The sequence below is a fragment of the Corapipo altera genome, unplaced genomic scaffold (genome assembly GCF_003945725.1).
Source record: "Corapipo altera isolate COAL_440 unplaced genomic scaffold, ASM394572v1 62, whole genome shotgun sequence".
In the NCBI taxonomy this organism is placed as follows: Eukaryota; Metazoa; Chordata; class Aves; order Passeriformes; family Pipridae; genus Corapipo; species Corapipo altera.
Genome location: NW_020884894.1, coordinates 12,281,840 through 12,307,462, shown reverse-complemented (window position 1 = coordinate 12,307,462; position 25,623 = coordinate 12,281,840). Strand labels below are relative to the sequence as shown.

Sequence of the window (25,623 nt, the reverse complement as noted above, 5' to 3'; positions counted from 1 at the left end):
GAACAAACAAAGACACCCAGTGAGGCCTTTCCTCAGGACAGCTGCTCACAGCCATGACAGTGCTATCTGAGGGCTCAGTGTTTTACCTGCAAAGCAGAAGTGGGGTTTACCCAGTAGGGAGCCATTGTGCAGTTTATCATCCCAGAGGGGTCCATGCCAATGTCCCACCAGGAAAGGACAATTTGTGCCTTCCCAGATCTAACAGGTTCCAGCTGCACTCTGTAGGAGGTTGAAGCACTCTGTACTGGTTTACTGAAATCCACACTGCAGAGAGGCATAAAAATTGTAAAAAGATACAGTTCAGCATTCTTCACAAATTCTCACCAGCTTCCTAGGCTGAACACACGACTTCTAGGAAAGGCATAACAGGACAAGTTTGTCCTGACCAAAACAATGTCTCCCTTACCTGAACATTATCACCACATCACTAAGGGCAGTGAAGTCACTTGAGGGCACCTGGTTCAGTTGGATATCACAAACAGAAGGAACACCTGGACAGTTCTCCATTTCTGGAGGGGGAACAATAATTTTTTCACCATCCTCTGCTTCGACATGAATGGGAAACAGTTTGTTCCAGGCCCACATTCTTTTGGATTCCACCAACTGGACATACACTGTTGCCCTGTGAGGCACTGCCTCACATCCTTCCTGAGTGTTCAAAACAAAGGGTAAATACACTCAATGGGTTAGACTTATTAACATGAATGAGAATTAAACCAATTGAAATGCAAAACCATTTAAAGAAAAGTTGGACTGGGAGCTTTGAAATCTTAAACACGAGTTATTTTGCAGACCTCTGTAACATCAGAGCATTTGTCTCTCTGAAATACAATCTACATATCTGTCCTATCACCCGGGAGGTGAAGCCCATCAAATTTACAAGAATTTAATTTTTTTAGAACACCTTGGAACAAGGCTGTTATTAAGGAGAGCTTCAAATCATAACCAGAAGACATTTGTTAACCAGCAAGTTGTTGGTTTCAACAAAAAGCATCTAGGTGTGATTTCAGAGCCTGTGATTTACAATAGGAACTCAAGTAGCTTTATTCCAGGAATGAGCCTAGTAAATTATTCATTGAATAAGAAACACACAGCTGATGGTGTATTTACCAAGGGATGCAGAAGCCTAAGTATAATCTCTATCTCAGTCCAAAAAAAAGACAGAAGGATTTCTCTAGAGAGAGATGTGACACACCATCATTTTCTATTTTCTTACCTGTACAAGGTATTTGTGTGCATGCTCATATGTTGGTAAAGCTCCTTCTCCTATCAGCTCTGTATCAAACAATTCTGTGACCAGGATGTTTGCACGACATTTCATATCTCCATCTAAAAGATACAAATTAATATTGTAATGCTGAGCCTTTATATAAGTCTTTCAAGAAAATGCTATCCTAAGAACACAAGTAATTAAAAAACTTATTCCTGTTAGAGAATTTGCTGAAGACTGCAAATTATTTTCCTTTAGAAGTCTACTCTGAAATACAAATGACTACTGAAATATCACTAGAACACTTCCTTTTGAAGTAAATTTCCAGTATGACTTTCTAGAGTAACAGAACAGTTGAGGCTGGAAAAGACCATCAGGTCCAACCATCAGCCCAGTACGTTCACAATTCCAGGCTGTCCCCAAGTGCCACATCCACGTTGTTCAAACACTTCCAGGGATGGTGACTCCAGCCCTTCCCTGGACACCCTGCTCAGTGCTTTACAACCCTTTCCTTAAAACATTTTTTCTTACTCTCCAGTCTAAACATGCCCTGGCACAACCTGAGGTCACATCCCCTTGTCCTGTCACTGGTTATGTGGGAGAAGAGCTCACCCCCTGATTACAGCCTCCTTTCAAACAGCTGCAGAGCCATGAGCTGTCCCCTCTGCCTCCTTTGCTCCAGGCTGAGCAACAGCCCCAGGCCCCTCAGCCACTCCTCCAAACACTGACCTGACCCTGCCTGAGGCTGAGCTGGTGTGAACTGCAGACATATGGAGAATAAGACATCCTCCTTCATGGTTTTCAGGCACTTGCCAATTTTTTTAAGCCTAGCCTATTTTTCTCACCTGGGCCAACTGTGACTTCAGTGGAGTGCTTGTTGATTACCTTGATCTTGTCAGAAAAACCATTTTTCTCCACTATCTTCACAGCAGCATTAGCCATGGGCCTGAAAACCTGTGAATGGCAAGAGTGTAGCAAAACAGTAGCTCACATCAGCTTTCCAAACTGGAAGGACACCAGCACAAAATGCAATATATTTAGTTCTGAAACAAATGAACAACTTCTGTATCTTCTATGTCTGAAGTCCATCACCATGAAACAAGACAGCAAGCCTTGCTTGAAAAATTCATAGAGCTCCAATGTCACCAGCTGAGTATGAGCTGGCTCCCAAAGCTGTTCCAACTGAACTTTTGAAAGACAAGAACACACTTTAAGAGTATTTTAGCATTCACATTAAGTAAACTTATTTCTTTGGAAAAATACGTATATCCATCAAGAGAAGCCACAAGAGATTTACATGTGCCCAAGATAATATCTAAATAAAAAACTTGACTTAGAAATTTCAATCTGTACATTTACAGAAACTGTCCTAAAAATGAAAAATATACTATACCTTTTCAACTATGTTCTTGTAAGACCTAGGTGGTTTTGACACATGAAAGGCTCGAGTTTGCTCTTCAGAAGCCACCACAGAAAATAACAAATGCATCCAGTCCACTGATTGTGCAGCCAGAACTGCACTGAAGCCTGAAGAGGCAGCTCTGAACACACATGCAGCACATGTGCAGCCCCCACCAAATGCTCACCTCGACTGCATAGCAGAAGTCTGCCCCAGCTGAAGCTGCCATCATGGCCAGGAGTCCTGTGCCAGTGCCTATGTCCAGAACTATTGCTTCCTCACCTCTCTCCTTCACCCTGCTCACTGCAGCACGGATACCTTGGTAGTACTTCACATTCTGGGGAGAAGAAAAACCTTTTATCCATTTACACTTTCCATTTTTGTGCAGAAGTCTTGAATTCTCCAACCACAACTTTATAAGCAGAAAAAGGCCTGCAGACATTCTTTATGCCTTACAGTCACAGCAAAGCCATCTTCAGCAAAAGCAGCTGTATCTGGTGGGATCAGTCCATTTAAAGTACATCAACTTCTATCACCAAGTTCACACTGTCATTGGTCAGTCAGCTATTCAGACAACATGCATAATTTCCAAATGTGACACATTTTCTGGAGCAAACAATAAAAAAATTTTCCCCTGCAGCAGCATTCAAATAATCATAAACTGACTCTGACAGTACAGGAGCTACAGTGTCTTGGATTTAGACTCCTCTCTTCATCTGCTGAAAAATGTTCATACATGAGAAGCAACGTGTGTAAATAGTGGGTTTTGGTTACATACCATTAAATGGGGCTACAAGCACACCAGCATCAAAACAGGAAAAAAACAAATGGTGTCCCCTGTCAGCTACAGGATACACACTGAAATGTATGCCCATATTTCCTCTCTAACAGGCTGTTGTTAAGACATTCCTTTCCAAAGGATTTATCAAGCCTTTCCAAAGATTACACTACCCTTGAACATAACACATTTGGAAGGTCTGCTGGATCCCTTCCTGAACAATTCTAGTTAACACTCTCCATATACAGAATTCCACTAGAGTTGTTTTAATTACTCAGACACAACTTGCTGTCTCTACACAGCTTATTAAATGCCTGATTCCACTGATGTGTCTTAATTCAACATAAATTCAAGACTCATTGTGGAGGCACCATAAAAGTCTTTCAAGAGGTTATTGATGGAGCAATTGACTAAAAGGCTAAAGCAGAACATTTAAATTATTCACTCCAGACTTCAACATGCCTGCAAACATAGTAAAAATACCACAGAAGAATAAAGAGAGTTTTTACAGGAGTGTAAGTAAAGTCACTTTTACAGCCCCTGAAATTTCACCTAATGAGCTCTGTCAAAAATGTCAAACACAGAACAGCAAAATCAGCTATTGAATGTAAACATGTTCTTCAGTACACAAGAGAACACAAAAGTCAGATGTAAGAAGGCATCTGTTGATCTAAGAGCAGGTCTGGTATCTTAAAGGGTACAAAAATGTGATCATTTAATTTTCAGAGATACCTATATAATCATGCAGTGGCAGCTATTCAAGAGAAAGGAGATGGCCATTTTCTCACCATGCAGAAGGGTTTGGCCTCTGTACTTACTCTGTCTTTATCGTGAAGCATATCTGCATAGCGCGACCTACAACAACAAAATTCCAGTCAAAATATTCTATATTTTAGAGCACAAACTGCAGGATCTCAGAGAGTCTCCCTTGTTTTCTCTTACTAAGGCAACTGGCCCCCATGGCTCATAAATGCACAAACAGCTGAAGTGCTCTTTGAGCATCTAAACTGTTCACCAAATCTAAGGAATAATGTCATTTCAGTGATCTGGCCACTGACATATAAATGAATTAATTAATTGCTGGCACATATCCTGCCCTCAGCAATGACCCAAGACACAGACCTATGGACAAACTGTGAAGTAACAGCTGGGACAGATGTAGAGTCACACAGACCAATACAGAGATTTAAATTTCTTTGGTCCCCGTTTCTTCATGGGTTGCACTACTTAAAAATACCCCAAAATCTAATCTTCCCACCTACCCTGGCTGTTACAGTAACAGACAACTGGCAATTATTTATTGCACTGGGATTTAAAAGAAATTTAGTGAATGCATTTTGCCACAACTCAGTCATTGTCAGTATCAGGATCAGCACATCAAAAAACATTTTAAAAAGTTTAGAAGGAATTTATTTGGAGAATAGTTAACAAAATTCTACGCTGCCAGTTCTGCCCTGTACAACACCAGGCACGTTCACTAACATTTAGGTTATCCTACAGTTCGATCAACTCATGCCCTTAAAACTTATACAAAGATAAACCCCAAAACTGACATGAAAACAAGCTGGGTTTGCTGTTTTTTGGTGGCTTTAGGGGAACAAGCACCTTTTCCCATCATACCTGGCAATCTCCTGGTGGTAGTCATAGTCCTCAGCCTCCTCTAACCACTCCATGGCACCAGTGGTTGGATTAGCCCTTCCACAAAAGGTCTTCATGACCAGTCTCAACTTGTACTGTGTTACTGACGTATTATGTGCAGTTTTGCTGCTTTCGCTTCAATGTAATACACCAGACCCTGGCTGTGAAAAAACCACAAATCAAACACAGAACTCCCAGTGAAAACAACTGTAACTTCAGCCATCACTTGAGCTCTGGGTACCTGTTACACCTGCCTTGCCCAGAACCAAGTTACCGCTTTATGCTTTTTCTACAACGATGTTTTAAACTAAAACGTGTCACCCAGTCCCGCTCAGGACCTCAGCCCAAAATAGAAATCCCCTCACGGTAAATCCTCAGGGAAAACTCCTCCCGCCAGGCTCCCGCCGTGTCCCCGCACAGCCCGTGCCGGAGCAGGGCCCAGCGGAGCCCGGGCCGAGAGCCCGCACAGCGCCCGGGGCCGGGGCAGGCCCGGACCTCCCGCCCCGCGGGGCTGCGGCGGGGGCGGACAGGGCGTTCTCCGCTGTTCCCGCCGGCACCCCGGGCCGAGCCCCCTCAGGCACCCCGGGCCGAGCCCCCTCAGGCAGCCCGGGCTGTGCCCCCTCAGGCACCCCGGGCCGAGCCCCCTCAGGCACCCCCGGGCCGAGCCCCCTCAGGCACCCCGGCCCGAGCCCCCTCAGGCAGCCCCGGGCCCAGCCCCCTCACGGAGCCCCGAGCTGTGTTCCCTCACGCAGCCCCGGGCCGAGCCCCCTCACGCCGCCCGGCCGGTACCCACCCCTGCTGCTGCTGCTCCCGCCGCCCCGCGCGAACCGCGGCCGCCCGGCCCCGCCCGGCTCCCGCCCCTTCCCGCCCGGCTCCCGCCCCTTCCCGCCGGGATCCCGCCCCTTCCCTTCCCTCCCGTCCCTGCCGGGCCATGTCCTCCGCGGCCGTGCTGCGGGTGCGGCGGAAGCGCGGCGGCCCCGAGCCGGCCGAGGCGCTGCTCCTCGCCTGCAAGCGGCGGCGCGAGGAGCCGCCGGAGCGGAGCCTCTTCAGGCTGGTGACGACCGTGCCCTCCAAGGTAGCGCGGCCGCGGGGCCGGCTCGGCCCAGCCGGGCTCCAGGAGGCTCTCCCTGGCCCTGGTGCTGCTCCCGCGGGTCTCGGGGGTTCCTGTGGGTTTGGCCCCGGGAGCAGCGGCGGGTGCTGTGCCGGGACCGGGGGGCAGCTCCTGCGCGGGGCAGGACAGAGTGACGGGCACTGCAGGGCCTGGTCAGCGCTCGCTTCTCGCACTTAGAGAGAGCACAGAACAGTCAGCAAGTGAAGCCAGTGTCTGCTGTTTGAGGTGCTGAACCTCAGCCCTACAAGGATAACAACTACCATCCAGCCTTTTATATGGAGTAAAACTGGGATGTCTTGGGAAATGATCTTTATAGGACACCGTAAAGGATATTTTGCCTTAAATTCAGGTCCATTGCAGTCTTCCAAAGGCATTTGGTTTTGTTTGGTTGGTTATTCCATACCACAGAGTAGTTTAAAAATCGAATTGAAACCGTCTTAGAACTTTCCTTCTATATCTTCTGCTTTTTTCTCCTGATATCAAGAGAATATTGATTGTTGCATTGCTTAAAGCAATAGTGGAAGTTAATTTGATGTTAGGAATATTAGAGCTGCAGTTCTTATTGCACTACTAGTAGTAGTGCAATAATTAATCCCTTCTAGGAAGGGGCAGGACTTACTATATTGATGATGTCATTATATTCCTCCTCCTTTTTGTTCCTCTGCTCAGAATGAACCGGTTCAGAAGTATGTTAAGGATGCCATCACTCGGGACAGAGCAGCTCAGAGCCTGCGGCCCCCTGTGGGAAGCACTCAGCGGATCCTCCAGGAGCTCCAGCCCCCTGTGGGAAGCACCCAGCGGATCCTCCAGGAGCTCCAGCCCCCTGTGGGAAGCACCCAGCGGATCCTCCAGGAGCTCCGCTCCTCCCGGCAGGCGGAGAGGAAGGAGAGGCGGTACCGTGTCGTAGCCAGCCACCGCCCCGCCTGTGCTGAGACAGCCGCGCCTGCCACAGGGGCTGGGGCTGACACCGATGGGCACGGGGCAGGCTCTGGAGCACGGGAAGATGCTTCACAAGGGGAGAGTGGCACTGCTGATAAGAGTTCAGACTGCTGTGGGAAATTCCAGTTGTTTGATATTGTCCAAGAAGAGGAGATGGTGGGAGACTGCAGCGTAACCTCTGCCAACCCCCAGGTCAGCAAATGAGCTCAGTGTTCTTGAATAGTGTGATCCCACTGTGAGTGGTACACGTGGGCACAGTGCTGTGGGAGTTTGTTTGCATTGTGAGTATTCCACTATTTAATAGGAGCCTTAACTAGATATTTGTAAATTGGAATATTGCACAGAGACTAACTTCCATGAGGATCCTTTCGTGCACTAATGTTGAGACAGAGCGTGGAGTTGCTGCTACAGGCAGGGCTTTACCCCCCTGCTTTCTCTGTGCCCTGTTCTAACGTGTCAGTTCTCATGTTCATCTGTCAAGTGGATCTCTGAGGGTTTTTTACTAACTTCTCTGCCTAGAAAAGAAAAAAATCTCATTCAGTGTCATCTCATCTGTGCAGGTGCCTAGGAACAGCATGTTTGATAGACTGCTTCAGCCCCTACATGCTATTTTTATTTGTACTATCAGTTCAGAATGTTTTCAGGTGGAGGAGTACCTGCTCAATACCTTTTGAGTAATAAAGAAGGTGCTTTCTGTTTAAGGTTCCCTTGTATCTGCAGTGTTAAAAGGATTTTGAATTACAGACTCACAACTATACTGAAAGGAAGGTGAGAGGGCTGTGGGCTGTGTATACTTTCTTTAGTGTTCCTTCACTATATATAAGTACCTGTGGATGCTTTCCTTACACAGCCCATCGCAGCTCTGAGGAAAACTTAATGCTTCAGGTTAAAGAAGATGATGCTGGTGAGGGAAAGCCCAGCCAGTTGTCATCCTTGAGCACTTCTTATAGGTTACTGCAGGGCTTTGATGTAAACTCTCACTTTCTACCAAGTAGCTCAGACAGACATTTGAGTTCATACACAAATAGTTCATACAGAAATAAAAAATATATGCAGCATAACAGTTCTCTTAATTAACTGTTATCTATCACTCTGTGGATTGGAAAAACAAAACCAAAACTGAGGTAGCATCAGAATTTTCCTCTCTTTTAGAACTAGCAGTAGGTCCTAAAAGCAAGTAAGCTTTCTTCTTAATTCTGTAAGTAGGCAGATGGCTGGTCTGTAGCTGCTCGTCAGAACTAACTAGTTCTAACTGAGGATTGGACAAGATACTCTGAAAAGCTGTAGCAGGGAAAAATTTGCAGGAAAAAACTGCCTGTGTAGGCAGTTCTCTCTGCCAGGGCAGGTCTCTCTTCTTACCTGAACCATGTCCTACTGAAACATGCCCAGTACCAAGGTAATTGGGAAAGTCCTCGGTGTCTTTCTGTTTGAGGTTCCCCGGGGTGTAAAAGCACTCCAGTGGGAAAGTGTTTTGGTCTCAGATTGCAGGATGTCATCCTTAGTTAGCTGCAAAGAGAACTGGTGGCTGTAACCAAGACTTTGTCTGCATGACTTGAGTGGAAATAAGCATTTTTTTATTTTTTCTTAGCAGAAGATTGACCCAGATGTGATTCTTTGCAATGCAGTAGAGATGATCCGTGAGCGTTTAAATGTTTCTGAAGATGCTAAAAAGCACTGTGACAAGGAAGATGAGTATGTTTATGACATCTACTATAAGGAAACATCAGCCCCTGGTTGGATCGAAAATATCCTTTCTGTGCAGCCCTACAGAGAAGAATATGAATGGGTAAGGGTGTGGAAAAAAGGACCTTTCTTAAATTGAAAGGTCACAAATAAACATGCTTTAAGTCCTGTCATTAAAAATTGCCATGCCAAGAAAGGTCCTTTGAGACAGACTCTACACATGTGCTCAGTGACTGCTGCCTCAGGCCTCTGTGTGCTGTGTTCCTGCAGGTTACTGTTCACTCATTAAATGATGACATGACAATGAAAACTGAAGGGATGGTGCTCATGTACTCAGAAAAATCCATCTGGTTTCAAACTGCCAATTACATTTTGGCACACAAATGTAAACTTGAGTAACTCATGTCTCACTTGTGATTAGGAGGCAGTAATTAAAATATTGTTAATACATCTGAGTGGAAAGAGGAGCAAGGGGACACACAACTTTTTCAGTATTTGAAGACTGGACTTTAACCTTCATATGAGATACTTTTTCATAGTAGAATTGTCCTTCAGTGGCTGTGGAGTTAGGAAGTTTAATGTAAGCTTCAGTCTTTTGTTCTTACAGATACTGTGATCAATAGACTTACATATTGGAAACCTGAAGCTATTTTTTCTTTTCCTTGATCTATAACACTACTGCTGAAGTGAGTGGGATTAAGTTAGACATTAACATTTAAATGCTGAAGTGGAACATGTAAATATGTAACTCAGCTCATTTCTCACCTAAAGCAGATTTGAAGTGTTGAGGTGAACACAGTGACAGGTCTGATTCTTCTGCAGTGTGCTTTGTGTAACTGCAGAATTCCTTGTGCCATCAGTGTCTCTTGGCTCTTTCTGATCTGTGTAGTATTGCACAGGTGGATGAAAACCCACTTAACATTCACTACAAATAGAGACTCCCAGCATTATGTTTTGTGTTGACATGCAGGTAAATGATGATCCTGTTCCAGAGGAAGTGTATGAAGATGAAGATGATGAAAATGATGAAAATAACTGGCGGAATGATTATCCCGAAGAAGATGAATTCTTACCCGAGGACGATGGAGAAAAAGGTACACCTATAATAAATGCTGTTTGCTTTCATGCTGTGCACATAAATCCTGTTCTTTTTACATGCTAAAAGAGCAACTTAACTGAGCACTGCTGGGGTAGTCTTCTGCTTTTAAAATGGGTAAAATCTGCTTAGAGGAAGATTATCTTTCTTGGAACTAGAAGAGTGTTTTTGCAAAGTCAAAATTAAGTCATTTTCAGGCTGCTGCAATTGCAAAGGATTGCTTGCTTTGAGGAGTCGATGACTTGGGTCCACATGGTTGTGAAATGCTGCCTCTGCCTTTTTAAGTCCCCATCCCAGAGTATTCCAAGCACAGTTCAAACCTCACCTAATACAGAAGTTGTTCAGACTTTGTTAGTTCCACAAGTAGCTTAAAATAGTCTGATTAACTTATTTAACTAAAAAGAAGGGATAATCTGTAAGCGTTGATGCTCTTTTTGTAGAGCCTGAAGAGAGCTCCAGTGATGAGGAGCAATATTACAGGAGAAGAACATGGGACAAATACCGACAGGAGGTTCTACAGGAGTTCGGATACGACGAGATGGAAGATTTGGGTTCTGACTAACAGTTCTTTTTGAAGATGAAATGTGTGCTGAAGGTGAAACTCTGCTGTGGTAGGAGAATGCACCATGGGAACAGCCAGCTGCAGCTGGCAGATCTCAAAACAGATGGGTGTCAGTGTGGCCACTTGACAACACAGATTTTTGTTCAAAGCACAGGTGTTGTAGTCTTTCTGCCCACTGTGTGTACAGAGGTTCTGAAGGAACTGGGTTTTTTCCCCAAAGCTCCCTGCCCAAGCATTTGTTCCTGTAGTGCCCATACCTCCATGTCATACACGTATGACCTCCACATCATACATGGAGGTGCTGTTGGCAGCAGCCCTTCTGGTCATGGCTGATGTGCCAGGTTTCACGAGAAGATCAGTGTGTCTGCCCTGATGGCAAGTGAAGTCCTTGAGAAAGGCACTGTCCTAGAGCTCTCTACTGTATTTGTTTCTAAGTGTCAAGTGACTTTCTTTACAAGTGTTGGAGCATATGAAATGCCCTGACCTGTCCATTGCTCTCCCAGTAGTTTTACTGTTGGAGTAGAACAGTTCCTGCTTAAATTGTAAATAAAAATGTTTTGACTAAGTTTTCTGTACTAACGTAAAGATCATAAGAAGTTGGTACAGCAGAAGCCACACCATCTTAACTTGCATTTGTACACCTTTAAAACCATTTAATCCTCCGTGTTTGAACACACCAAGTGTTCCAGCACTATCCTCCTGGAGTCTGTAAAGAATGGCTGATAGGATGTCAGATCAATGTCATGCAAGAGCTTTAGGCTGCAGCACTGGCTTTAGGCCAGTTAGTTCTGACTGGTAAAGTAGTGGAGGCAAAATTTTTTTGTTGTTGGTTTCAGAGCAAGGTTATCTGGCCCCAGATAACCTTTGTTACCTTTGCCACGACCCATGCCTGTTGAAGCTCTGCTTGCTCTCTGGATGGATGGCTCAGTTTGGATACTGAATCTATTCCAACCATATGCAAGATTAAAAAGCTGGATTAAAATGGCTAAATGATAGTTTTTATTTAATAGTGAAAAGACCCGACATGTTTTATGCACAGTTGGCACATAACTTCCTCAGCTAGAATTTAACTACCTGAAATCCCAGTGCTGCTCCATAAACGTATCCCAGGGCTCCATTTGATGTTAGTCCTCACCAATCACTACCCTGTGCCCTTCTCTGCACTTTCTAAGATAACCTTGGTCATGGGGTCAGTGCAAAAATCCCAGTATTCCTTCCCACTGTTATTCAAGTGGCTGATGGTGCACCACTGGAAGTGTGCATTGCTTCAGCCATAATCTGATTACAAGATTTAGTTCAGCTTAAGTGCACAAAACAGTACATGTGGCCAAACTCCGATCAACTGAGGGAGACATTCTGAACTAAGGTAAAGATTCCAGGTATGTCTCTGAAGTACATCTCACTCTTGTAGCCAAAGAGGCTGCTGCTTCTTGCCTTTTGCTGCACTAAAATTCAGTATTACAAGTGTCCTGAGGTCAGGCTTACAACTATGGAATTACAAATATTACTCATTAGAATGTCTGTACTTTTACTTCCATTTTTATTTCTACTTTCTCTCCCTGCTGCTTAGCTTTCAGGATCTAGTTGTTGCCACAGAACTTCTACTATAGAGGAAAAAAAAAAAGTGGTTCCTTCTGTGAGGTGGTCATTTTCTGGTGAGCAGCACTGATAGTAATAAAGGGAATTTTCTGACTGCTGATGTCACAAGGCTACCGTGTGTTCACTGCAACAGCTCAGAAACCAATACTTACAGGCTTCAAACTGAACGTATTTTTTATTGTGAAAATTTCATAAAACCTAGCAGAAGTTCACCAAAAACAAGCTTACAGGAAAGAATCATCAAATGTTAATCAAACTTTTAGTGCCAAGGTGCTGCTTTGATTAAATCTTTGCCACAGTCAGATACCACATTTCCATGTAGTATATGGCATAAAATACTTATCTCTAAGGGAGAAAAGTTGGTTCAGTCTTTAAATAATGGAGCACAACTTTATTCATTTTTCTTCTCAATGACGAAGTAGGTAGGTAGTTGTAACAAGTTGTCTTCTGGGGTAAGAACTGAGATAGCACAGCAAAACATTTCATGCAAAAATCCATCAGAATGAAGCTGGAAATGACTTGGTCTTTTGAGTCAAAGTGGTTTTCAGTCTAACTTAAAAATGCAGGACTTCACTGCCTGGCTGTGCAGCAATTGGATTTGATCTGGGAGCTCTTCCCATGCTAACACAGTTCTGAGGGAACCACTGCCACAGCTGCTGTGCCTGACATGGGCAGATACTCCTCATCCCAGGAAAACACGCCCTGCAAACTCGGCCCAGTGCAGGAGGATGACATGAGGGCGTGATCTCTGTGGGAACCCAACTGTAAGGACGTTTTCAGGATTTCTAAAAGACCGCTGGAAACAGTTTTCCCATTTTTTCCGGTTCTACCTCTTCCCTTTATAGTTGTTTTAACCGCTGTATCCTCCCTCCTGCTTCTTGTAATGGCTTTAAATTTTAGTTGGATTTTCTTTCTAACTTCTTTTCCTCATTTGTGTCCATCTCTGTTAAAACACAGTAACAGAGCAGCTGCACCTTTCGTGTGACTGCACCTGCACAGGAAATTGGAGACATGAGAACAACAGTCACGAATCTCAACTAATTACACAACAGATCTGACTAATGACAGCTGTCAGGAACTGCCTCACTTCCCTCCAGGGAAACAAACACTAACAGTTAATACAATAACTGTCTTCCACTCAGTTTTCTTTTTTTAAACAGACACTGTTTAAAAGTGTTCTGTTGACATCCTACGATGTTTTTCTTTGTAAGCACCCTGCTAAGTAACTGAAATAAAGTCTTTTTTCTCTATGATTAAGAGTGTAAAATTGGTAGAATAAAAAACTAAAACTAATAGCATACAGCAAAGTTACAAGATTACTCATTATTTCCATATATGCTACTGCTGCAGCACCACATCCTGTTTCAATCTAAGATTATGCTGTAAACCTTCCTTACCACACCCCTCATCGTGTTATTCTCACACAGTAGCAATGACAACACTGCACTGCTGGAGAAAAATGTGTAATTTAACTGCTACAATTCAACAGAAGGCAAAATTCCATCTGTGACTCACATATCAAACTGATTCAGTAAAGCTGGACAGCTAGCTTGTGTCACCACAGATGTTCAGCCCTTTTACAGACACCTCACTGGGTCTGTCTGGAATGCAGTCCAGGTTCTCCACAGCCCACACACGGGGCAGTGCTCTGCATTTGGGGCTCCAAAAGGACCGGTAACACCCACGTTTGGGCCAGTGCTGAACAGCACAGGATTGAGGCTTCTTTTCTTTTCTCCCACTCTGCCCTTCCTGGACCCAGCAGGATGGAGAGGGGCAGGAAGTTTGGAGGGCAGATGGCCAGAAGAGCTGACCCAAGGCAGGCACAGGGGTATTTCATGCTGTGCACTGTCATGCTCAGGATTAAAAACAGGCAGAGCAAGGGCTGTGTGCCCATGGGAGTGTGTCTGTCCACACAGCTGTTGCTTGGAGACTGGCTGCACATGGACTGCTGTGGGATGGGGTGACTGCTCTTGCTGCTGCAGGGTTTTTTCCCCCTCTTCACTTACTAAAGTGTCTTCTCACCCTTGTTCTTCCTGTTCTCTCCCTCGTCCTGCTGGGGGGTGCTGGGGGCTCTGGGGGTACTCTGCTGGGGGCTGGGGTCAGCCCCCCACAACCCCTTCCATCAACAGACCCAGATTCACCCATTTAGTTTTCCTCTTTCCTAACAACATCTCCAGCTACAAAGAAACTTACCTAAAATCTTGTTAATAAATTGAGGTCTCCTCGATGCAGGTAGATAGACTCCCAAGAGAAAGAATGGAATTCCAGATAAAGCAATGCCAATTCCAATCACTGAATTTATAAAGTCACTATAGAGTGGTATTACTACCAGAAATATTGTGCATATACAGAATATTATTGGGAAAGCCAGGCTCAGCTGGAGACAGAAAAACAGAACAGAATGTTATTGCAATATTCATTGCCTACAAACACTGAGATACAGACTTTTCCCTCTCAACCCCACTTTGTGAAATTATCTGCTCTTCCTCTTATATATCTGGCTATTTAGAACCATAAGCAAATTGCAGAATTATTTTTAACAGAACTGCTGCTAAAAATTGCAGAAATTAACAAGTATGGTAACTCTGCTGTGCTGAAAGAAACTGTCTAGTGGCAGGAAGTGTTTCTAGAAAAGTCCAGTAAAACTTGGGAAACCAGAATGACTTCTTTGTGTGAAGTATCAGCTCAAAGTGTGAGAAGGTCATTAGAGGATCAGATATCATCAGAGCTAAATGTGGGCCACGTTGATAGAGTTATTTAAGCATTCCATCAGAGATTTCTAATGCAAGATAAAAAACTGACTCCTATGTAAGCCTAGAGAGACATTCTCTTGTTGACAGAGAGAAGGGATACTGATTGAACTAGCACACAATAATATACTATTCCAACAATCCCTCACTCTTCCCTAGCAGACAAGCTAACTTTCATGGTACAATATAAAATGGAAACCATGTTTTATGTCCTGATCAATTTGTAACCTTTAGACACAAGATGTATGGTCCAGATTTTAGACAGCACTTTTGTGTTTTTATATATTTTATGACATGGAAGACAGGGATTTCAAACAATTGTGTCATAAGTGTTACCTTAAGAGGCCTGGGTCGATCTGGTTCTTTCCAGCGTAGATATAATTGTCCAGCAATGGACAGACCAACAAAAAACCAGTAACTGAAACTGAAGTAATTAATAAGCTTGAAGACATCTTCCACAGCCAGGTAAAAAAGGGTCATGATACACTGTCAGGAAAGAACAAGTGTGAGAACAACAACAAAACATTGAAACTTACTGTTTATGCTGCTTTTTGCTTAAAGTAACACCTCACACTCCTCGGGGTTTGGCATGCTTTTATGCCTCACAAAATCACCCTTCCACCAATCGCCTTGATGACAGCAAATTTGAAGTTCTCTCTTGTGAATTTTTCAAAGTCTTCTTTTAAATAATTCACATCTGAGAAGTTGAAAAGGAAAGCAATAACAACTTACATTGAAGAGCAGTGCTGGCACAGGTGTGAACCTCCCTATGTGGATCATAGACAACAGATCAGGAAGGTGACCTTCTCGAGATCCTACAAAAAACAGCCTGAAAAAACAGTAAGGAAACACATGGTGAGGCCACAGGGGAGAGGGAATGTATTAAAGAAAATTAAAAAATAACACCAGTATAATATTTACACCACTCAGTTTCCATCCTTTAAACTGGGACCTTTAAACTTCAACCCTTCTTTTAGAGATGTACTGTACAACAACCATTAAAAGATGTATAAGCTTCTGGAAACATGCTGTTAACATCTGTTTTTAAAAAATCATGCTACAGGTAAAATAGACAACACCTACAGTAACAGAAACAAATTTCTGTTGTTTCACAAAATAGAGGAATAGTTTTCACTGACCACCAGAAGAGCTTTAGGTCACTAAAATGGTGTCACTCAAACACATGCTCAAAAAACCACACATAATTTTAATATCAACTGTTCTATATCGACTCCTTCACCAGATGATGTTCCCATTTGTGAATAAATCTATGTAAAATTTTGGCTAGTCACATCCACAATCAGTGCTCAAAGAAAAGCTTCTGTATTGTATCCTAAGCTTTCTGACTGCAGCTTCATAGCAGTAGCAACTTTTTAAGGTTTTTTCCAAGTAAAAAGTTTTAAAATACTGATTTTAAAAGGTCAGTAAATTTTAAGCAAATACATTTGAAAGTAAGAACTTGCTAGAATTATTGTACCAAGTAAAATGGAAGGTAATCCAAATAATCAGAAGGCCTGAGGACTCACCACACAGATAACATTAATATGATCTTTAATTGTGCTCTGCATGCTCTCAGGAATGCTTTGGGGAAGTAGTGTTAACATCCACAGAGGTTTACTTTATTGTGGCTATTTATTACAGGTTCAGTAACAACAGTATTTTTGCCACTCTCAGAATAGATGAGCATAACAGTAACATGTAAAAATATTGATGATCATTTGTCAAACTGAAAGAGATATGCACTACCTTGATGATGCTAGAATTGAAGCATTAAGTCCACCAAAACAAGAAAAGGCTACAGCAATGGGAATTGTCCAGCTGAAGCTGCCAAATGCCTGGTCAGCAAATGTCTGATGAAAGGGAAAAGAAAAAGGAAACATGAAAACACCTGTGAAAAAGCTTATGTAAAACAACGACATCAGAGCTGTGTAATGAGTTTGTGTGGAAAAACAGCAATACAGTAAGGACAACCCATAATGCAGCACAAAGAAGCACACAGCTTTCTTATTTATTTATGAATTCTAAATAAGCACAGACTTCTTTAGCCAAGCACCTGAACTCATATTTTCTGTTCACAAAAATAATGCTCACAAAGAAAAACAAAACAGTCTGAGAATTTTCTCACCAATATATTTTATTATCTAAATGACCTGCAGAACTCATCTGAACATCCTCTGGACTACAGAGAATAAAGGACAAAAATGTCATTACATGACCAAAAAGGGAAGTGCCATATTGCAGTGGATAAACATAACCACGTAACCAACATGACACCTACTGTTTATAGACAGTATTCTAGGAATCTAGATTTATTTTCCTGCTTTTGCAATTTCCTAAGCAACATCTTCCTTTCCTTTAGCTTCCCCAGCAGGGACTCTGGGCTCTACTCTCCCAACATGGCAAATGACAGAGCAAGTTCTCTTATCAGCATTTGTTAATGTTGCTGGACAATACTGCCAGCCAGCTGTGCTGACTTTCCATGACAGAGCTCTAAACCCCAGAAATCAGGAGCATCAAAGTTTCACAGCAAGTGGTAAGAGCCACTGATTACCAGTGATCTTGGATCTATAACAAAAATGGGTAATAATTTGCAAGATACTGTCCTGGTCAATTCTGTTCAGCCTCCTGGATGGAGAAAAAAAGGGAGAGAGACTCAGAACATCAGAGAACACATCTGAAAAATGAAGGCATTTCATCCTGAAGACTGAGGGTATTGTAAGCCCCACCTTGGTGTGAGCACTGCACACATCTGAACGTCAGCACCAGTGTGGAGTGAGGCAGAAACCCCTCAGGCTGTGTTCAGAGGATGTGGGGGGGACCTTCCTACCTATCCCACTTGTACCTCCTGACCTCAACTGCTTCCAGGATTGCTTTCACAGAAGCAAACCAACAGCCATGGTAGAAAAAGAGTCATATCTACCTTGGGCAGCATGAGATAACTATTTATAGAAACAGAAAGGTACATACTTTTGTAAGTACCTTTCTATACCTAATACCTACTTGTATTCAAACAAACTGCAAAATTAACATTTTACACCTTAGCAGGCAGCAGTAACCTAAATGTTTGTACAAACCTTTTTCTAAATCACTTTCTACTCTCTCTCTTGCTTTTTCAATTTCAGGATCCTCAGACATACAAAGCATATATAGTAGTTCAGCTTTCTGCAGGGCTGTCTATTACAAACATTTTCTTCAGGTTTTAATATTTTAGTATTTTGAAACACCTCCCCCTTGACCTCCCCTTTAAACTAGTGGTCTTCACTGTAACATTTACGAGCTAAGGAGCTCAGCCAAAGGTGGTCAGCATTCAGAACTGGCCTTTATTTGTACCATATAAAGTTATATTGATTTAACAGTGGTCAAATTTTGATTAATTACTGCAGGAACAAGATCATCAAGAGCAGTGCATTATGATCTGTTTTCTTAATGTTTTTGTGGGTCAAAAAAGCCTAAATGACTTTATATAGTCGGGGGGTTTTGTTAAATGAGTGTTTGATTTTCATGAGACAAAACCCTCTATATAATGTCAATCTTTAACCTATAAAATGCTGAGAAGTTCACTGACATAAAACAAAGCTTGGCTGGCTCAAGTTTCCTGCTCTTTATCTGCACTGACAAAATGCTGTGCTCAGCACATTATCCAGGTTAAGGTTAGAATCCAGCTCTGCTTAGCTATATAACATCATTTACACTAAAAAGCACTAAAACATCCTTTTGTGTAATTTAGTTGAGCCTCAGCAAAGGCAGATAGGGTTTCCTGCTGCTGAAGGACAATGCAAACCATACAATCACTTCAATGGGAACCTTGCCAAAAGGTTCAAAGTCAACACCGTGTGTGTGACCCTGGTTCTCAAAGGCACCTCCCTTCCTGAGCTCTTCAGTTTATAACATATCAGCACAGGTTCCCTCAAAATGGAGCTTCAACATGGGGGTGGAAAAATGCACAGAGATTCCCACAGATATTATAAGAATTAACACAGGAAAAGTATAAAAGAACTAATCCATGTACAAATTCTACTTCCTGCTGAAATCGGGACTTCAATTTAGCAAAAGCCCATGCCCTAAGAAATGTGTTCTGTACACCATGGATTACCAATTCTCAGTCAATTGAAACTGCAACTAACCATTACTGTACATGAAAGATTTCTGCAGCCCAAGAACAAACAATTATTAGAACCCAAAGTGCTTCTCTCAGATCCTTATTGGATCTAAATGCAGCTCTGAGACACACTGATGCAGAACGTGTTTCATTATGACCCACTGACTGAATAAAGACAACTTCTCCAGACAAGTAAGAATGAGGGCAAGATGAAACTCTAATAGGCAATTGTTGTAATAGTTTAAAGGATTATTTAAACCTGGACTGCTGATTTCTGAAGCCAAACAGCAAATGAAATTACAAGAAACAAAACTGAAAAGGGCTGGAGGATTTTTAAATATACAAAGCTAAGATACAGAACTCACTCAACAAGATGTTAGGGAATTAAGATGTTTAGTAAGATTGCCTAAAGGATAAGCACTTAGATAAGTAATATTAAAAGCTAAAGTTAAAGAAGAGACAGAAAATGTATGAATGTAACCTTATGCTGAAGGATGCAAATTATCTAATATGTCATTTGGAGAAATGTTTTCCCCCCAAAGGCATTCTTTGCAAGCATTTTCCATTTCCTTTGGAAACATACAGTAATGGGCCAGGGTGGAATGACAGGTGCAGGACTAACTCCAGGGCCATTTCCATCCCATAATGTATATCTGAGTTTTCTAAGATATGCTAATGTTGCTTCACTTATCTTGGAAAACAACAATCATTCATATGAGCAGTAAAACCCACAAATTATATACAGATCAAAATGTTAAAGATTCAATGTGTTCTGGATGTTCTACAACAACTGTTAATCAAGCTGAAAGCCTAAACAAGTAATTTCCCTACATCTGTACAAGTCAGACTCTTGAAAAGAGAGAACAGCACAGTGACAGCCTTTACCAAGCACTGTCATTTCCAATGTACTTTCTAATGCTGTGGGTGGAATTCCTGACAGAGCAAACAGTGGAGGAACTTCAAGAATTAAACTTTTCCCTAAGTGAGGTAATGTAAAAGACTATTTTAATTGAGAATGATCTACAAAAAGTTCAGCTTGGTTTGCCAAGTAGATCTGCCTGTAAAATGATCTTTCAGCAAAACAAAAACTTGGGCTAAATTGTCCAGTGATACTAACTAGCTTAACGTGACACATAAAGAACCACCTGCCTTTATACAGGTGTTTTCTGACAGGGTTTCATCCTCATTTCTAACAAGTTCACAAACTAATACTCAACACTTGAGTACAAATTTATAAATCCTTCAACACTCTCTTTTCAACAGACGCCAAGAAACGTCTTCTCCAAAGCTCAGCTATCCTGTCTTGTGACCAAGGACAAACCCAAAGGTCTCTGCAGTGTTTCTTGCTGAAGGAGTTATTGAAGTGTCAGTAAAAGCGGCCACAATAAACATTCACTGTGTGCGTGTGTCAGAGGATTATTTTGCACAAGAAGGTAGGGCAAAGAAAAGTCCAACAAGCAATCAAATTATCAAGCACATACACCAAGTGCACTGTACCAAGAGAATAAAAAAAAAGGGGGGGAGAAGAGTTAGTGGCTGCTTTCTGCTCCAACTGCAATTGTACAGTCACGGATCCTCCACGAATGAGCCAGACCTGGGCTCCCAACTGAGCCTCTCACCAGTTCCACTTTAACTGCCACTGCTTCTGGGAGTGGGGAAGTGCATTTATAAAAACAAATGAGGTGGCACGAGGGGAAGAATGGAGCATTCTCAAGGGTATGTGGAGGATGACAGAGGAGCCTACCTGGAGGCAGCTCTAAGCAGAAGCATTTAGTCCACCATAACAGGAGAAAGTCACCACTATGAGGATGGACTTCGTCTTGGGTTCCTTCTGAGAAAGTCTAAAGAGCAAGAAGGATTAAGAGATTAAATTGTCATCTCTGCTATAGTCTGACAAGTCCTGTAGTCCAGACTTGAACTACAACTGCTTTTACCAGTTAGGAAACAGAGATTCAGTGGCTGATACAACACTTGCAGTTACAGATAAAGTCCTTTAATGCCCTCCCATCCATCGGACACGTAAGGTACGCACACATACACGCACACTGGAGGACATGCACCTGCAGTTGGTCCCCTTAGTTCTCTTTTTCTCTTTCCCAAATCATCAACAGGGAATAAAGATGAAGGAAGATGTTCCCAGCCATGCACTTCTCAGCTGAACTGCCCTTATTTCATCATGGCTAAAATGTTACATTACTCCCAGAAGAATGGGCAAAAACTGAATTACAGCTTTGTTTCGAGACATGAATGACTGGTTTAACTACATTTTCTTTTTATCTTGGGTTAGTTTGATCTCATGATCATCAGCTGGTAACTTGTGCATGGTTTGCAAGAACACTTTTTTGTCCTTTTAAAGGTCCAACCCACAGTTCTGTACAAACAGGTTGAACTAAAATGAGTGTGAATTGCCCTGTGCAAGGAGCTGCCCCAGCAATCTGCACAGAATATGCCTCACAGTTGGTCACTCAGGCACACCCATGGTTAGCAGGACCCACAGTCATGTTACAAATCACAAGATGAGGAGTGTTTGTCACACTTAGCTGCACACAAAAAGTGCACTTAGAGGCACACAAAAAATGCCAGACTACACTGAGTGTGTGTGGAGCTGCAAGCACATGCTGGGCTGGCAAAGCACTAAACAGGATTGACTGAAGGGACAAATGCCAAGAGATTGTAGTCTAACATGAATAAGAAACTTATACAGAACTATACCCAAAGATTATGAGGTGCTTCTATTAGGAAAGTTTAAAAGGCATCTTTTCAAGATCCTATCACACAGGAGCTTTTCCAGGCTCAGTTCTGTAACATTCTTACCCTGAAAATCATACAGAGCAGTAAGGGGGATTAATATATATATATAGTGTGCATATATATATATATATATATATATACTATATATATACACAAACACACATATATAAGTGCAATCTGACTGCTATTTTGGAAGTGCAGGTAATTCTGCTTTGACATTTCTCGTGAGGTAGAGCATAAATACACTCACACATTACAGGAAGATTTGTCAGTCAGAGCTACAGTATGTTTTCTCCATTTTAAGCTTCTCAGGCCTCTAAGGTGCTGTTTCCTAAAGGAAACAAACTCTGATTTAAGGCAATCAGGAAGCTGTCCATGCAAAAAAAGCCACTGAGTAGATGAAGTTCTCCCACTGCCACAGATTACATTGTCCAGACACTGTATGACATCTCTGCACCTTGACCAAATTAGATTTAACATCACATATACTAAAGAAAGAGTGTACATCAACCAAAAACAGTCAGAAAATTGTAAAGCTCCAAAAGAAAGCAATTCAAATGTTCGTGTTTCTTGTAATTCTTGTTTCAACCACCACGCTGCTGATTGATTTTGCTCAAACAGACATAATCCTCTCCTTGTATTATTGGCAATGCCTTTTCTAGGAGAAAAAGGTACCAGTGCAGTGCAAGGGCCAGCATGGAATTCCCTCCTCATCTTTAGGTCCCTGAATACAATCCTGTGGTAAGAGAAATCAGCATTACTCTGCTGCATTAATATATTATAGGTCTACTGCATGTAACATGTCTCTTCTGCATGGCCCACTTTAAGATAACAGATGTCAGCTCCAACAGTAAAATAGTTTTGTTCATGTCTTCATGGAGGTGCTGAGGATACTTGATCTAAATTTTCTCAGGTGTTTGTCCTGTTCTTGGCATTTCTAATATCTAGCTGTTGAATAGGAGTTCAGTGTTTTCCAAAGTCTTTTACCCTTCTCACATTGAAAATATTATGTAGCACTATTTCAAGTTCTGGCTCAGCTTTTCAGCTTGGACTCTAAAGCCAGAGAACCACATAACTGGCATCAGGAATGCTGCACTGGTACTGAATTACAGCTAGCTCCAAGAAAGAAGGCAAATGACTTACTAAACAGCTCTCCTCTAAAAGCAACTGCCTGCCCCTAATGAAGAGTTCTTCAACTGTAAGGTACAGAATGTGCATTTCATCCAAAGAAACCTTACTGGGAAGTGCCAGTGCAAGCAAAGGAGAGGAACATGACACTGACAGCCAAAGACAAGCAGCTTTTCCTCTTTAGAAAAGAAGCCAGTGACTGGCCAAATGAAGGAGAGAAGTAATATCCAAAAGGTCTCAGAATAACAAAAATTTCTGTTTGAATTCGGTTAGAAAAGAGAGACTCATAATTTATTCAGCTATACACCAAAGAAGAACCAAACAGCTAAACCACAGCACTTCCCAGTGGTGTGTTTTATTCCAGTCCATGGAGGTCTGGAATAAAGGTCTGCTCTGGAATACGAGAACACCAAGGTAAATTGGATTGATCAATGCTGACTCCTGAGATGATATCTGAAGATGCAACTGCAATCATCCTCTTTATCCCCAGCTCAGTGACAAAGCTGTACTGCTCCACAAAGACAACCACCAGCTATGCAGGACAACCAACCGTTTGCTTTAAGCACCTTTAGCTCTTCCAAGCAAAAGAAGGAAGCTGCCAAGTGTCCCCCTGGTATGACCCCAGTGCAGCCGTGCCCGAGCACAGGCAGAGGTAACAGAGGCACCGGCAGCCGGGGGGTCTCTCCTGTCAGATGAGGAAGAGCTTGTGGAACAGGATGACCCTTCACAAACAAAAAACACAATAGCAGTCTCAAATGAAAAACAAAGGTGTTCAGTGACAGTGGAAGGTGAGCTGCCTGCTTTTACTGATTTGTGTTTGTGCTACAGTGTGACTGCTTCATGTGTGTAAGGCTGAACAGCAAAGGCTGGGATGGTTTGCACAAGGAGGTAAATCAGAAGGCAAGTGTGACACTCTGACAGGAATCTTTGAAAAGAGAAGTCATTTGACACGATCAGCAACCATCTGAAGAGCATTTGCAGAGATTTTAAGGTACCTGTTGCTGTATTATTCAAATTACTTCAACAAAAAAGCTTTAAAAAATCAGATTCTTAGCCCCAGCATTGGGACTATACCACAATGAAGCCAATTTTGAAGTAAAAGGAGGACATTTTATCACTTCTTTTTTTATATAAGCCCTTGGTAAGATTTCTTTCACCTCCCAGCCATCAAGAAAAATAGTAAGCAAGGTGATATTCAAAGATACACTCATATTTCTTTTACTTACAACTTTTACTCCCATCATTCAGAAACTAGAAATAGCTTCCCCTTGCCCCCTTTTTACAGCTCAAAGCCTTTTGACTGAAAAGGAGAAAGCCACTCCATTCCTACCCAAAATAGCAACAAGATTAAATTTAACTGCTGTTTTACTACACGAAGGACTCTCAAATGCAGAAATATTACTACCATGTTTCTTTAAAAATTCATTAATATCCTTTTCACCCTACAATTACATAAAGGGCAATAAGGAAACTACAGTATTCGGTGTCCTGTATCACATGTAGAATATGTGAGCAGATCAAAGTGGCTCATTTTCATCAGATTAAGTTTTTTGAATAGCTTAATTCTCACCTCCTTTCTTCATTCATCCACTAAGCACAATGCCCTAAGTCTTCTTAAAGATTCCACTGAGGATAAAATTCTCTTCCACCACCCAGAGAAACTTCACCATAAAGACTTTTACATTTTTGTATTATAGAAGGATTTTCAAATACAGTCATTAGCTTTTTTCCCCCCACAAATTCACTAAAAACTATGGGTGAATTATGAGTATTTGAATTTGAACTGCCTGTACACTTTTGAAGCAATTCTCCAAATTATGACCACTTACTGCTTTTTGGTTCCATTGTTTAGCACCAGAGCTAAAGGGAGGTTCCCTTCTGGGCCAGGCTAAATTGAAGAGGAGCTGCAAGAGCAAACCTGCTGCACTCCCCCACTGCAGTCCAAGCACACCCAGCATTCAGTGCAGACCTCACCAGAGGTGCAGTGCACGTGTCAGACCCTCAGGGTCAACTCTTCCACTCCACACACATCCTTCCAGAGGCCCACACAACTTGCCAATGTATTAGTAGATCAAACCTGAAGTTGGTTTCATAAAGCTGGGCAACTGAATTTATATCAGCAACAAAAAGGAATCTTCAAGGAATTAAGTGTTAAGTAGTATTAAACTTCAGCTGCACTTTCAGCTGATCCTTCTAAAAGGGATATAGGCAGCCACAGTCAGAAGACCACTGCTGATGAGATGACTCACCAAAAATGCCTTTAGATAGAAAATGAGCCTGGCTCTTAAGTTCAAGTGTTTGACAAACCTGAGATCTAGTCAAAAATTATGGTTCTAGATCTCCAAAGTCATTCATTCAGTTAAGTTCCATTAAAATTAGCCCAAGAAGCAAAACTTCTAAAATAACTTTGGAATGCACAAACATACTTTTTCATTCTTATCCTGGTCACTTAATATCTCTGCGTGCAATTAGATTGACTAAGGACTTTATATCATTCTTATGTCTTCCTTTATTCTCCTCCACGCCCAGATGCATCCTATACTAGACAGGAAGACCTAATCTGTCCAGTTCTGAGTATTACAATTCCATATAGAATCAAACAGCAGTGTACAGACATAAATGTACAAATATACAGCCACTTTTGGTAAAAAACCCCAATGTCAAAGAACAACTAAATGAAGCATATATAAACCCATAAAAATGTAGGCCTGGGTTTCACACGTGCAGTGAGGTCCAGACATTCTCAGCCCTCCCTTCTCTGCCCACTGGTGCTGCAGCACTCCTGTGTTCAGACCCTGGCTGGACAGGCCCAGGGAATCACTGCCCACCTCCCGGGGGGTCAGTGCTCCTGATCCCATCTGCACAGGGCTGGACAACCTC

The 25,623-nt window shown here is 42.4% G+C and overlaps 3 protein-coding genes across 18 annotated transcripts in view; 1 reads left to right on the top strand and 2 right to left on the bottom strand.

The window, feature by feature from the left end:
* PRMT7 (protein arginine methyltransferase 7) overlaps positions 1 to 5,860 on the bottom strand; it is a 14,890-nt gene extending 9,030 nt beyond the window's left edge. The window contains exons 1-8 of one of the 2 annotated variants that reach the window (XM_027646987.1): positions 5,819 to 5,860; positions 5,008 to 5,186; positions 4,206 to 4,242; positions 2,797 to 2,946; positions 2,056 to 2,164; positions 1,217 to 1,329; positions 407 to 648; positions 87 to 264 (exon numbers count right to left, since the gene is read on the bottom strand). In XM_027646987.1, the coding sequence (XP_027502788.1) occupies positions 87 to 264; positions 407 to 648; positions 1,217 to 1,329; positions 2,056 to 2,164; positions 2,797 to 2,946; positions 4,206 to 4,242; positions 5,008 to 5,102 (924 nt within the window). In that variant the 5' untranslated portion in view covers positions 5,103 to 5,186; positions 5,819 to 5,860. Of the gene's footprint in view, positions 1 to 86; positions 265 to 406; positions 649 to 1,216; positions 1,330 to 2,055; positions 2,165 to 2,796; positions 2,947 to 4,205; positions 4,243 to 5,007; positions 5,188 to 5,818 lie in introns of both variants that reach the window. The other variant, XM_027646988.1, reaches the window with a different exon arrangement.
* Positions 5,861 to 5,941: 81 nt separating this feature from the next.
* SLC7A6OS (solute carrier family 7 member 6 opposite strand) lies at positions 5,942 to 12,108 on the top strand. 2 transcript variants are annotated; one of them, XM_027647018.1, is made up of 6 exons: positions 5,954 to 6,100; positions 6,806 to 6,904; positions 6,947 to 7,267; positions 8,667 to 8,861; positions 9,729 to 9,852; positions 10,295 to 12,108. In XM_027647018.1, the coding sequence occupies exons 1-6, from the start codon at positions 5,957 to 5,959 to the stop codon at positions 10,414 to 10,416; spliced, it is 1,005 nt and encodes a 334-aa protein (XP_027502819.1). In that variant the 5' UTR covers positions 5,954 to 5,956; the 3' UTR covers positions 10,417 to 12,108. The 2 variants fall into 2 exon arrangements, with proteins under 2 accessions (XP_027502820.1, XP_027502819.1); XM_027647019.1 differs by having other exon boundaries at positions 5,942 to 6,100; positions 6,806 to 7,267.
* A 63-nt stretch (positions 12,109 to 12,171) lies between these two features.
* SLC7A6 (solute carrier family 7 member 6) overlaps positions 12,172 to 25,623 on the bottom strand; it is a 28,503-nt gene continuing 15,051 nt past the window's right edge. For all 14 annotated transcript variants that reach the window (XM_027647013.1, XM_027647004.1, XM_027647006.1 and 11 more), the window contains 5 exons: positions 16,512 to 16,615; positions 15,498 to 15,594; positions 15,102 to 15,251; positions 14,209 to 14,392; positions 12,172 to 13,006 (listed from right to left, as the gene is read on the bottom strand). In XM_027647013.1, coding sequence (XP_027502814.1) covers positions 12,912 to 13,006; positions 14,209 to 14,392; positions 15,102 to 15,251; positions 15,498 to 15,594; positions 16,512 to 16,615 — 630 coding nt within the window. In that variant the 3' untranslated portion in view covers positions 12,172 to 12,911. The remainder of the gene's footprint in view (positions 13,007 to 14,208; positions 14,393 to 15,101; positions 15,252 to 15,497; positions 15,595 to 16,511; positions 16,616 to 25,623) is intronic.